Source organism: Bombus huntii, chromosome 10 (genome assembly GCF_024542735.1).
Source record: "Bombus huntii isolate Logan2020A chromosome 10, iyBomHunt1.1, whole genome shotgun sequence".
Taxonomy (NCBI): Eukaryota; Metazoa; Arthropoda; class Insecta; order Hymenoptera; family Apidae; genus Bombus; species Bombus huntii.
The window spans coordinates 7,395,084-7,409,065 of NC_066247.1; the positions used below are offsets into that span (position 1 = coordinate 7,395,084).

Sequence of the window (13,982 nt, forward strand, 5' to 3'; positions counted from 1 at the left end):
TCGCCGGCGCTGCTATTTTTTCAAGCTTTCAGCGTTCGCCGGAATATCGTTTTCCTTCGTCATCGAAAATTTAAACGTTCGTTTTCGGCGAATCTCGAAAGAATATAGCAGGTGGAACGATCGTCGTCGTCGTTGTCGTCGTTACGATCGTTCATTCGTTTATACGTAATTTCGTTAAGAAGACTTCGCGACAATGACGTTTTTCAATCTTCCTGTACTCCACTGTACTTTACGTAGTACCATCGTCGATTTTGCTGATCGACTTCGGTCGATACTTTCCCTTTTTCTTTTCTTCTTGCTTTTTAAACTTTTCTTCCTTTTTTTTTGTAATTTTTCATCGTTTACAAAGTTTCTTGAACGTTGACGCAAATTTCGCTTCACTCGTTGATAACTTGGAAATTTTATGAATTTTTCGATGCATACCGAGAGCAGAAAATAAAATTTTACTTCTTGTAAATTGTTTATCGATTTTAATCTCCGCATGCCATAAACTTTCAATTGCGAAATCATGTGATTTAAGAATAAAATCGCTATATTCGCGATAGGGAATGACGGATTGAAGCGGTAATAAAGGAACACACGTGAATCAACAACCGAAATGCACCGATAACGAGGATCCTTCTGTGTCGGACGGGTAATAAGCCAGTATTAGGTGTCGGTTAGCTACAATTACGGACGTTAGTGACTGTTTATCGTTATGCAACCACCGCGTCGACGCAGCAGGTAGACATTAAATTTATTAACAACCGTTGTTCCTTTCGATGCGTGGTCATTGCGTGAACAATGCGGTCTTCGATTAGGTACATGGGTTTCGCGTTATATGTAGTACCGCGTACTGTGCTGTATTTATACAAACTCAACCATCGTGCAAACAACGTACTATTCAAATCGATCTTTCGTATCTATCGTCCGATATTCTTTCGATCAGAACCAATTCGCTCTCTATCTTTATTTTACGATCGACGAAGATCGTATCAAAATTCAAGCTGCATAATCACGTTCGAAGATGACTCTCGCAATACTAGACGACCGATTCTCGATCGAAGATGGTGTTGGTTCAAGGTAAAGACGACCATAACGAAACAAGGTCCAGATATCCGAAAACAGACATGGTCGCTTATTTCGGTTGATCAGAAGCCGCGGCGATCGAGAACGTCCATGGGAACGGTCGATTAATAAATCACTGGGTTCCCGTGGAAAGTTCAACCGCGGATTTATTTTAGACGCGTTGCAGCGCAGCGGATTTAGGACAACGTGTCATCGTCCCCGACGTTTGCACGATTGCCGCGCGTATTGCATACATATGCACCTGTGACGGCCCACTTTCACGGTGTCCTCGGCATACGGGCGAAATCAATCGCACATGAAAAGAAAACATAACGCTGCACGTCCTTAGAATAGCGCGATGATCCGCGCGGTTTCGCAAACCAATCGACTTCGCCGTGATTTCCGAGCACCGACCTTCGCGGTGCAACGAGCTTGTTCGAAGCTTGCGTGCTTGATCGCCCGAGCGACACAGCTAATTAAATAGAAGTTTCAAGAAATAAGTATCGGAAAAAATATGTACATAAAAATCCGCCATCTACTTATAAGACGTTTTTTAACAACGAGTCCCAAAACTTCGTCACGATGAAATATATTGCACGAAGATATCTATCAGTCTAAGAATGTAATTGGTACAGAAAGGCAATCCACGGTCGAATAGTAGACAGAAACAATTTTGGAGGATGAGTCACTAACGACCACTGACTGACCAAGCAATGGGCGTCGTCCACGACAGGTAATCGACCAATAAGACAGGTGATAGGTAGTTTAGAGAGATTCGAATATTTCGACGCTTATGGAAATCACAGACGCTTAAGATTAACTGGGATCGCTGGTAAAAATGCTCGTATATATCTATTTTAGTTGCTTCCTCGTATATTCTCGATTATACGATGGAATAGCACCTGCTTGTCGACAAGTTCTCCAGTAGCATTTTCACACACAAGTCGACCATTGTTTAATAGATTATATAAGTGTGTGTAGTATTTAGAATCTTTATTCTCTTCCAGAACTTGCATCGCGTGCATAATGTAATCAGTAGCGATAATTTACCAATAATTTAAGGTAATTTGCGGAAGATCTGTTAATTTTAAATGAAGTATCTATCGAAGTAGATTTCTGATAATATTTCCGGAGTGTAGTATTTATAACAATGACTTACATAAGTTAACAATGTCGAAAAGCTGATCTCTGTACTAAGAATATGGGATACTTTTAAGTTTAGCAAGTAAATGACTATAGATGAATTTTGTACGTTTACTTTTATCGTGTTAAATAACAAAATAAAATTCATCTTGCAATCTACTTCACGAACGTTGTTGGGTAACTACCTACGTGTATTACATAATAGAACGAACAAATGTTTAAATGTTTGAGTATAAATTAGTTTCTCTGTTACTATTGGAATAAAATTTCATCCAGTTTGATATTGAAATGACGTTGAAATGTATTCACGATGTTAAGAGTACGTGAAACTTTTAATTAGAACTAGCTGAAGTTGCCGACTTTCCGTCCAGCCAACCCTTCTCTCATTTTTTTTTTTCACTATTCCCTAACAAAAATATTTAAACGGAGTAAATCAACCTTACCTAGTTTCGAGAAACCAATGATTGTGAATTTAATAGTTAAATGGAGCGTGTACTATTATAAATAAAAAATTGTTAATCTATTTAAGGATCATTAAACAGCTGTTAATTATAGTAATCAAGTTCCAACTCATAAATATTCAACCATATAAATTCGTATCTTTCGGAACGTCGATCGTTTCATCAAAGAATAAAAATATTCAGCCAAACGACCGTGTAATTGCTCTGCACGTCGTGTTCCGAGTTAACCAATTAAAAACACATTGCCAATTGCACAAGTTGCACTTGATTAATCATTCTTGACGAGATTTCTAAAGAACTACACGCTACGAGGACGGCCAAAACGATTTCTAAATCTTCCAACGATAATCCACGATTTATATCGTCGAATCGTATTAGGCTGTTTGGAAAATTCATAGCAAAAATTAAGAAAGCTTCAACTGCGATTAGACTTTCCCAATATTCGCTTGAAAAATTGCTCCTTTGTGCTCGAAAAACCCTTTCCGATAAAGAGTTCCTTCGCACTGTTTTTACGGCTTTTTGGAATATTTAATCACTCGCCTATGTATTTTTGATAAGTTTTTTACACATCGAAATAAATGCTACGAATGAGACGAACAGAGTTGAACATATCAATTGAGATACAACGTTTCTTGCTTGTTTTTCGTAGATACGAGATTTAATACTGTCACGCTAAAAATAGCAAAAATTATTTTATTAACGAATATCCGATATTTCTTCTTAATCAACGTCTTATTACATGATAGAGATTCCGTTATAATTAATTTTAGAATCACTTAATATCGATTTAGTTACTGAGCTTTTTTTATCTCTGATACCGCGTTTAAATCGAGCTGCTTTTCGCGCGCCGCCACATCTTGGCTATATCGATTCGTCCCGTGGACAGGCGTCATTAAAATTTCACCATTTCCGAATTGCGTTCCGGACGCTCGTCCAAATGGTTTCAGCGTCGTCGTAAATAGCAACAGTTGGGAAATTAACATCTGCGGGCCGAAGCGAATTCGCGCGCGCACGCGTGATAGTCGATCTTGAAAAGCGTACTCTCCAACGGACTGTTGTGTAGGATTATAAATCGTTAGGAAACGAAATACGCCGATAACGATAATACTTTTGATAATAATGGTCTTTTTCCGGGAATTTTCGATAATACATGTTCGTTCATATTATTTATCTGTTTACTTCCCTTTCTCTTTCCTATACTACGTGGAATATATTTGGCTTGGTCGGGAAATTCTATCGTTAAATTTACTATTTTATTTATCGTTAAATAAGATATGACTTGGAATACGCAGTTACATCTTATATATATAGAATCATGTATTTTAATTAAATATATAATTCACCTACCAAAATAGTAGCAAAGTACCGGAAAATAATTATTTTATAAATTGTACAAGTAAAAAGAGCATTGGGTGCATTAGAATATTCGCGATGGAGCAGATAAAGAAAATGATTTTAAATCTATCTACTGATTATAAGTAACAAAATTTGAATCAACATCATCGTTATGAACTCTCAACTATATATATTAACGAGGACACGTGTAAAATCGAATTCTTGGCTGTTTGAACTACGCTGCAGAATTTCCTCTTGAACTTGAAGTTTTTAACCGTGATATAAAAAACTCCTATTAAATCTAGGAACCGGGTTCCTCTACCGTATTTAAGAGATTCCTGCTACAAGAGGAACACAAGACGCGAATATACAAGGTGCGTCGCTCAAGAAACGAGAAAATAAAGCTACTTAAATTTCATTCGACTGCCACACGACAAACAATCCCCGTTCATATCGTTTCGTTAACATGCAGACATCGTGTTGCGATTCCGTATCAACCTTTCCCACCGGAAGCGAGTCTTGGCTTAACGAGATATCTGCATGGAGAACTCGTTCTCGGTACTCGAACTTCGATCTTCGCTTCCAAGCGATCGTACGAATTATTATTGTATTATTACATTATTACAAATTATCGTGGAAATATCAATTAAAAGATACCAGATTCGGAAAATGCGTAGAGTACAAAGTTGAATTTTTACACGCGTAATATTACAGGCGTAATTTGAAAAAACTGATCGATCACTGTAAAGGAATATCGTATTGCAATAAATTTACTGACGCGAGAATCAAACGATAAATCAACGGTGTATTAAGAGCGAATAGAGTAGAGGTTGAAGAGGTATCGCGAGAGCATCGTTTATCGTTGGAGAATCGTCGGAAAATTTCCATTTCGTTCCAGCTCTCGGCTACTTCCGGCCGACAGATCGCCGCGCTCGCCGTAAAGCAACGAGAGAATCGTTCGCGATCCGTTGGCGAAAACAAATGCAAATTCACTGTCCGCGTGGTGGACACGGCGCGTAGTTATTATAGCAATTAATTAAAATTCCTGTCATTATACGTTCTGGCGCAGTCCTGAAGCCATGCGTGAACCGCGACGCTCGGTCACTCTGCATGCACCCTCGGTAAGACCCTCTGTTCGTGTTTCTGATGACATACTATTGCGATTCGAAATTACCGTGCATACACGTACGGTAATACCGAGCATGCTTTCGAGACACGCTTTGGAAACACGCTTTTTGAAACGAAAAACGAAACCATTGTCTCTGGTAACACAGCAGATAGCGTTTATGAAATGTTTTAGCGAACACGTTAAGCGCCATATATATAATTTATGTACCTTACTCTTTAATCTTTATTATTTTTATATAATTTTTGATTAACAAACAAAGAGAAAAGCGATATACATATAATTTGAAACCTGTTTACGTTTTCATTTATTATTTTTCTTTTAATAAAAAATAATTTGATAGATTACCGATCCTACTTTTATTACATTTCGAGGCACTTAGAAGGAGAAACGAACGTGATCAATAACGGAATGAAATCTGTAAATCTCGAAACGGTATTAATCTGGTTCTTGAAACGTCGTGGATCGTGGAACGGAACCGTTATCTCTGATCGAAATGGATCGTGGTTGTGGTTAACAGAGAATCGAAGAGAGTAGGAGCCGTCGAATATTTCATAGCTCGCGACACGGTCGTGTATCGAGAGTCGCAGTGAATGCGGATCAGTTTTCCAGAGCGTGATTATTCGACCCATTTTGCTTGTAATTCTATCGAGTATAAAGACTGCTTCTATTTGAGATTTAAAGAAACGTAAATCAAGAGCCGCGGTGAATGCGGATCAGTTTTCTAGGGTATGATTATCCGACCTGTTTTTGCATCGTAATTCCGTGAAGCGCCAGGATCTCCTTGCAATCCAATTTTTTATGTCGTCGAATGAAATACATATTAATATCGATCGACCGAAGAGATGTTAAATCTTTTGAAACTATTAACTCGCATAGGTTTGCCACGAAATATTACAAGTCACGAGATAATTATATTATACGTAATGGAGCGCTGAAAAGCCTCGATCTCTCTACAAGTAATGCTACTTTTATTAAAAGAATTTCTGGCACGAAAGTTGTATAATTTCGAATATTTCCTTGGAAGCTAGTATCCGAGGGTGAAAAAATTAATGAGCGTACGTATCGAATCGAATTAGAAGTAAAAGAGATATAACAATTACGAAGTTTCTCGTTACATACGGTTCTCTCATTCCCGCGACTCTTCAAGAGTAAATGTAATATAAATTTCAAGGAAGTTTTTACCGTTGGTATCCTCGGTGAAAATTACTTTGAAATTCTGTCATGTTAATTCAAACGCCGTGGGATTTGATGAATCCCAAGTAAAATTATTCAAATTCGGACACGGCGAACCAAAGTAGCATAGCGCATTTCGTAGAATAAAAGTCACGATTCGGATATTATATTCGCTCTAAGATTCTGTGGTAACTGTCTGTAATAAACTTCACCCTGGCCAACCTTATAATTACCTTAATTCAAATCGAATCGACTTACGAGTTTATAGCAGCGCGCGAATATTAGATTTTTTCTCTCAATCTCCAAGCACCTCTTTGACAGCCATTATTTCCAAACGAAAGAAAGTAGAGAAAAGTGCAAAAGCACGAGATTAAGATTATACGTTTATGATTTTACGACACGTACAGTGTCTCGCAAGAGTATTCGTCTTACACTTACCGTAAGAAACTTTTACGTGTGCGTGTTATTTAAAACATTTTCAAATTTCAAAGACAAATTTCATAATTATCGTAAGACGGGACTGTCCTAATTATATTGACAACATTTTATTGCAATCCGAAGATATACATACAAGTTACAAGATATTTATTGCGAACAAAATTATTGCAAACTAAGGGGGTGATGCCACTGGACATTGAGAATTATTAATATCGTGAACGACCAGGTATTTAAATACTCTTGTGATCTCTGCAAAACGCACGCTTGCGATAAATATCTTGAAACTTCTGTAGTTGCAAAATTGTCTAAAACGTGACGAATACGATGTTTAACGAATACAATTTTTAGAATATAAACCTGATACGAGTAGGATGTTATTACAATGCGACTGAAATATCGAAATGTTTCATACAGCAGACGTAATATGTTCGTCAAAATTGTCGACGAGTATAGCAATACTTTGGCGAGCTACTCTAACTTAAAATATTCCAGACAAATTTAAAATATTCCAATTCACGTGAAAAGCTGATGCATCTGAGGGTTAATATCATGAATACGAAAACCGTATTTCGCGCGACACGATTCAAGAATAAACGGAACCAGTGGATCAAACGACGCTGGAAGACCAAAAGCTTCGTGTGCCACGGATTCCATGAATGTCTCGTGGCTGCGTTGCGTTATGTAACGTAACTACGTGGTGTAACGGGGTGGTTGGCGGTGTGGGCTTTTACATTGTCCGTTTCTGTGCCACGCACCACCTACCCCCTTCACCCTCCTGTGGTGCTTTCGTCGCTTGGGGACAAAAAAAATCGATAGCCTCTCTCCCCACAATTCTTTCTCTCCCTCTGGCTATCTCTGTCTGCACTTCTGTCTTCCTTTTTCCCACCATATATAGCATATATGCCATCATCCCCTAGCATTTGTGTCTCCGGGTTGTGCGCGCCCCGTGTGTGCCCGGGTACACACGGTACACCGTGTGTACCGAGTTCTCTGGCTGTTCCTAGCGTGTGGCAAAAAGGTGTACAAGCGAATAACAAAGCCCTCGGTTTTTTTACGTTTATGCACATTTCCGCCCCTCCGCCCTTCCGTCAGCCCTGCCACCACAGTGACGAAACACGCGTCGCCTCAAGAGCTTCGAACTCGTCCGAATGATCCGACTCTGTGTTTTGTGGAAAAATCAATTCGTCGATTTGACAAGATTTTTGGGTTACGATCGATGGATAAATCGTAGGATGTTTTACGCAATTTATTTATAGAAGAGATCGTCGACGAGTCTTTTACTCGGTTGTAACATAAATAAGTTCGGTCAAATAAAGAAAAATATGTATTGAGTTTAACCGAACTTACTTACGTTACAACCCAATATATCCATCTCGCTGGTTTACAGTTGAGATTTAACTGTTAGACCTGTGATTTTCAATCGATGCGGTATGCCGCAACAGCTTCTAACGCTACAACTACCGGTCTTTGCCACGTATCTAAATGTTCTACACGTATAAATCAGTGTAATTCAACAGATATTAGTTAAAACAAATAGATCGTCTAACTAAAAACCAATATTCATTTTCACAAAAATACCTGTGTACTTTTAGTAATTGTAGAAAAAGAAAATTTGGAATCCGTCATTTTGACAAGTTTGATAGGGTCCTAGCGTTAAAACGTGCGATACCCGATTACATAGTCAGCAGCACTAATCTCATTTACCTCGGATTATCAAATAAAAGTAACAGCAGCCACCCGGTGTGAACGTCTTATCTTGAACCAAATATAATATACCTTTTGCGTCCCAGAATATTAGTAATTACCTCGTTTATGCGTGCCATGAAGCGAAACAGATTGAAAATCGCTGCCGTAGACTACGGAGATTGAGTCAATTCTAACAATTTGTTCAACCGCTGTGATGCTCTTACCTAACCACCCTCGTCAATGAGAGAGTGACAAATCAAAAGTTCCACTGACTCGTCGAGCTGACGATCTAGCGAACCGTTTCGCTTTCATACATTCCGCAGGAGAGGCGCAAGAACGAGGAGCAAGAGCAAGAGAACGGGTCCGCGACTTATAAATCACGTCGACAATCGGGGTTAGTGCAGGCAGCACCCTTGGAAACCTGTTCCACTAAGCGTCTCGTCGGCCATTGTTCCGCTCCATTTCGAACTTTCCTGACCCGCTGTATATAAAAGGGTCGCATCTAATCGCACGTATCACGCATGTTAATTAACAGACCCAGCCCTTTGTACGTCGCGAACAACGACGCGAGATAACCGTAAATTGCTTTCAATTTAACACACGACCAGGGACGATCATTTGTCGTGGGATCGCCAACTGTTCACCCTCCTCTCATCACCGTCCTCCGATAATTCTTCTTTTCTTTTTTTTTCTCCTGACGTCACGATGAACAAAGATATTGTTATATTAATTCCCGTAATTCCCTTTCGAGGATTAGAATCGACGATACGAAATTTAAATAAATTATCTCTTACGTTCTTCGAATGGAGACTGTACGAAGACTAATGGATTAATCTTAAACCATTAACCACTTTCTTTTAATTTGCTATTAGCACTATGGATGGAATTTTATGCGATTGTTTCGATACTTGGAAATTACGTATATGATTAACTAGGCTCGTTGTCGCAAGAATTGACGATTTAGAGATCAACGGACATGGCATATAAGATGCTTTAAAAATTGAAATCTCTTTGAACCGGACCTATCGAATTAGACGAAGAGATTGCGTTAAATAGAACGTAAAAGACCTACTTTTTTTTCGTTTTTTCTCGGTGAATAGTGGCGAGTTTGCCCAGTCTTGGTAGGCTATGCTCTCTCATTATACGAGCAAAACAAAACGAGAGGTTGGAATAGGATTAAGTTAATGAGATAAATGAAGTACTCACCTATTTTTCTCGAGCTCGTTATGAGTTGTCCTGCAACGGAAAAGAACGTTCTTGTTAGACTTCAAAGCGGTGAAATCGTTTGCTTTGCGATAGGAAGAAAAAAAGAAAGAAGGAAGGGAAAACGTCGGCGTTTCAAGTACCAACGAAATTTTAAATTTTCCACGAGGTAAACGTTCCATTATGCGTGGACATTACATTTTCTAGTAAGCTAAACATAATATGGACATTTTTCAAAGCAATTTCATTCTGTCGAATATTACAAATTTATATGACCAAATAACTAAATATGTAATGAAGCAAGGAAAAGAGAGAAAGACAACTGCTTCGTGAATATAACAATTAATACGATAGTGTAAGCGATATTTATACGATAAATGATTTGATTCTTGAAAGAAATTAACGTAAATAAAATTCTACAAAAAAAAAACGAAAGGAATATAATTTCTATATCTTCAATAACATTAAAATTTTAAGGATTTGATGTTTAAAAATTTGAGAATTTGCATGTGTTTAAAACGAATTCAAAGTTCAGCGTTCTAATATCTCAAATCTTATTATGTGCTATTATTTCGATCGTGTTTTTGATCGACGACCATTCTTCAAACGAGTTGAATGGTCTAATCGCGCGATCATTTAAGATTCAAACGTAGGATGAAACCGCTTTAAAACACGTTCTGTATCAACGCCATTCGGAACAAATGTAGCGGCCTTCAACGTACTGATAAGATATATTTTCAGCGATGTTGTGTTACGATTTTGCCCGATTAACCTTGCATGATAAATCGTTGAACTCATTCTTGGAAAAAACAAATGATATTTTGTATACCACTTGAAATACTGTGGACTACATTGAACAATACATTTCTCCACGCTTACAGGTTTTCAGAATTTACAAAATTTTCTAAAATTATCAGACCTACTTTCAAACTCGTAAAAATTTCTTAACAATCAAGTGGTCACTAGACTGTGAATACTCGTACAAATTCGTATGTTCACGAATTTAAGCAAATGGATAGAAAATTGCTCTAAATTATTAAACATTGTAACGAGTGCTATACTTTGCATTTTCGCACGTTTATATTTGCCATAAATACATAAAAATCCGCAGTCTAGTAATCACGGAACGAAGATTACTATTATTCCGTACAACGAAATCAGATCGCTTCCTCCCGAGAGGGAAAACAAGAAAAAGAGCAAAGAGTAAAAATAAAAAGGAAACATCAGATACGTGAAGCTGGACTGAGAAACGAGTAAAAACTGAAAAGCTACGTAGTTGACGTGTTCGCGAGGATACCAACCTGCTGCCTTGGGATTTTTTCGTCTTTGGCCTTTTTGTGACCGTCCGCATATCATCGGGCATCGGCATCGTCGAAGCGTAGCCATGTTCAGCTTCTGCAATGACAAACCAATCGGTCGGTGAGTTCTGCCGATCCGTTCGCATCGCGCGAATTCCAAAAGATACCGCGCGCCATAGGAAAAAAGCGCGCGCTCGCTCGCGGCAAACACGACTCGTTAAAGCGCACGGACACACGGCCGTGCCGGAATAAAGTCACGTTCCCTCTTTCCAACATAACTTACTGCGGCATTAAAGCTTCACCTGGACACGGAGCGATTCTTGCTCCACCTATAAAGCGAGAGAAAGAGAGAAAGAGAGAGAGAGAGAGAGAGAGAAACCGGACTGGAGACGCGGAGCGTTCGAAAAGCGCGGAATTTATGTTACGATTTCAGTTAACGCACACCGCGTGTTCCATGGAACCAGTCTCGCCGAACGTCGCACGCCGTTGACCTCGAATAAATTCGAAAATGTAACAATGCGAGAACGAGAACGATCGTCGAACCGGCCACCAGCCGATTTACGTGCTATCGCTGGTTACCAATCGCCTCGATGGAGACTTAGAGCAAAGGAATCGACCGATGGAGATTGTTTATAGGTGAAGAGGTGAAGGATCTTGGACATTGAAAGTAGTATCGTAAGTGGGAATTTTTCATGCTTTTTTGGTGTTATAGGCAATGTGAGATGTGAGATATCGGAGTATTTTAAAAATTATTTCTACCTCTGATTACAAAGATTTCTGGTCTTGGAGATTGGGAAATCCTGGTGCGAGTGACAATTTTTATATGTATTTTTCTGGCGTTTTAAAGGATAAGAGATTTGCTGATTGTTTGAGATAAACGTGTACAATATTGGAATGTCTTAAGAATTATTCCGATCGTTTCAAATAACGAAGAATGGAAAGTTCGATAATTATTTTTTATATTCGATAATTAACTTACGACAGATGCATCTCGCATTCAGCAAAATAGAAAATTTTTATTTTATCTTGTTTTTTTTTTTTAGATTTTTAGAAGAAAGAAGTGATGTGACGTGCGAAAAAGAACAAAATGTTTGGTCCAGAAATTCGTTGAAAAAGGATAAGCATGTAGGAAACACACTTAAAAAGAAACTACGTATAAACTCTATAAATATAAATTTCTAAAATCCTTCGGGTACCACTCTACAACCTATAGAGCCAAGAAGAAAGAAGGCCCACTTTTTAAAGCACTTTACGATACACCATCCATAAATCTAAGAAACTTTCTCAAAAATCAGTATTTTTTCAGTAACTTAAAGAATTTTCAACATGTAGGAGGAATGTAAAAAGCTATCTGTTGAGAAAAGTGAAATCAACGCCAGAATACTCGGACAAAGCGTATACGACACTTCACATGCTCGGTGGTTCTTTAACATTCCTCTAGAAAATTTGTTCGTCGTGCGACAAAACAACGTTTCAAAAATAGCCAGCACTGTAATTTATCACGAAAATTGCGCTCAGGATGGCGGGAGCTAAGCACAAACAGGTCTCATCGGGTCGAGAAATTGATATTATGTAAGGGGACAGTCAGACAGCAAGAGGACAGCGAGGTAAGGACACGATGTGCAAAAACTCGACGAAACGACTGTAACGACTAGCGATGGGATCAAGTTCGGTATTTACTCGCGGATTCAAGTCAATTCTAATAGAAAAGTTTCATTTGGTGACATTCGATTGGTATTCGTATCTTTCATGATTCTATATTTATAAAGTATTGGCATAATACAAGTTTGTTTCGAATTCCAGAACAAACACATGTGGAATTTAAGCGTTACTCAAGATCGAATTAGAATAGAATGGAATTAGATAGTCGAATACATAAAATTTCGTAAAATTCAACATTGTAAATAAAGATTTGACATATTTTTACAGAAGACAGAGCTTCTAATGTCTTGTAATTTGGAAGTTACTAATCTATGTTTCGTAAATGTTATTTCATTTGTTTATCGATATTATAATAATTACGATCGTCGTCTTTCGCAAGCGGAATTCTACTCGTGTCATTTCTCGATATTCGAGCCCGTCCGAGTTTGAATCTACTTAAAAGTCTGTTTCGCTTCTTCAAAGTTAGATTCTTACAATATGCTTGATCCCATCGCTAGAGATGTGTAGTCACCATAACGACTGGTGTAAATTATAAAGGCCTCCTCTTGCCGTGTCTCTGGGTCCGATCCTCATCATCATCATCGTACAACAGCCTTAATGGCAGCCTGGTGAAAAAGAACGCGCGCTCGCGCGAGTACACCCGCGACACATCGACCATCTGTCCTCGTGAAAGAAGAAAAGCGTCTCGTTCGCATGCCATGACCATAAGGCTGGCTCATGCAAAAGAGAAATTCGCCTGCTGAATAGCATGTTGCGCGCGTTCATAGAGAGAAAGAGAGGGGGTAAAAGAGAAGAGAGAAGAAGAGAGAGAAAGGGACCTTATGAAACGAGTTTGCCAATTCATAGAGAGAGGGTTGAACAGCCACTCGTTTCCAAAAATTCGAACAAAACTACAATCCTGGTATTTTGCGTGGGAACCTTTGAACAAAGCTTCTCGGGAAGAATGGCAGGAGATTTTGTTTTTATTTTCTTTTTTTCTTTTTTTATTTTTCCTTTTCTTTTCCCTTTGGGTTTTGTTTGCTGTTTTAGCTTAGCGTGCCTGTTGAAAGCTGTCCATGGAGCTGTTCAAATTGCCATTGAATTTGATTTATTATATTTTATATTGGTCGTAATAGAAATTTCTTCCAGATATTACAATCCGTATATTCAAAACGACTACATTCGTTCTATATACAATATATTCGTCATCTCTACAAAATATAATACGTTTGTAGTAAATGCCTTTTGAATTTGTTTCAAATTTTACCAACATTACCATGATAATAAAGTTTCTAACGAAGACTAATGAAGTTTCAAAAAGTTTCGTATAACACGCATAATAATTCATAAGAGGTTTTTAAGGTGAGTGTTCAAAAACTTTCGTGAGTCACCGTACACCTTTACTTGCATCGATCTATGTACATTTTC

General features: G+C 38.3%; 1 protein-coding gene across 9 annotated transcripts in view; it reads right to left on the reverse strand.

Annotated features, from left to right (window-relative positions):
* Nucleotides 1–13,982, reverse strand: part of LOC126869938 (max dimerization protein 1-like) — a 231,172-nt gene that overhangs the window by 210,218 nt on the left and 6,972 nt on the right. For all 9 annotated transcript variants that reach the window (XR_007691048.1, XM_050627172.1, XM_050627178.1 and 6 more), the window contains exons 3-4: nt 10,917–11,010; nt 9,619–9,648 (exon numbers count right to left, since the gene is read on the reverse strand). Coding sequence is in view for 8 of the 9 variants with exons in the window: in XM_050627172.1 (XP_050483129.1) it covers nt 9,619–9,648; nt 10,917–11,010 (124 nt within the window). In the remaining variant the exon portion in view is untranslated. The remainder of the gene's footprint in view (nt 1–9,618; nt 9,649–10,916; nt 11,011–13,982) is intronic.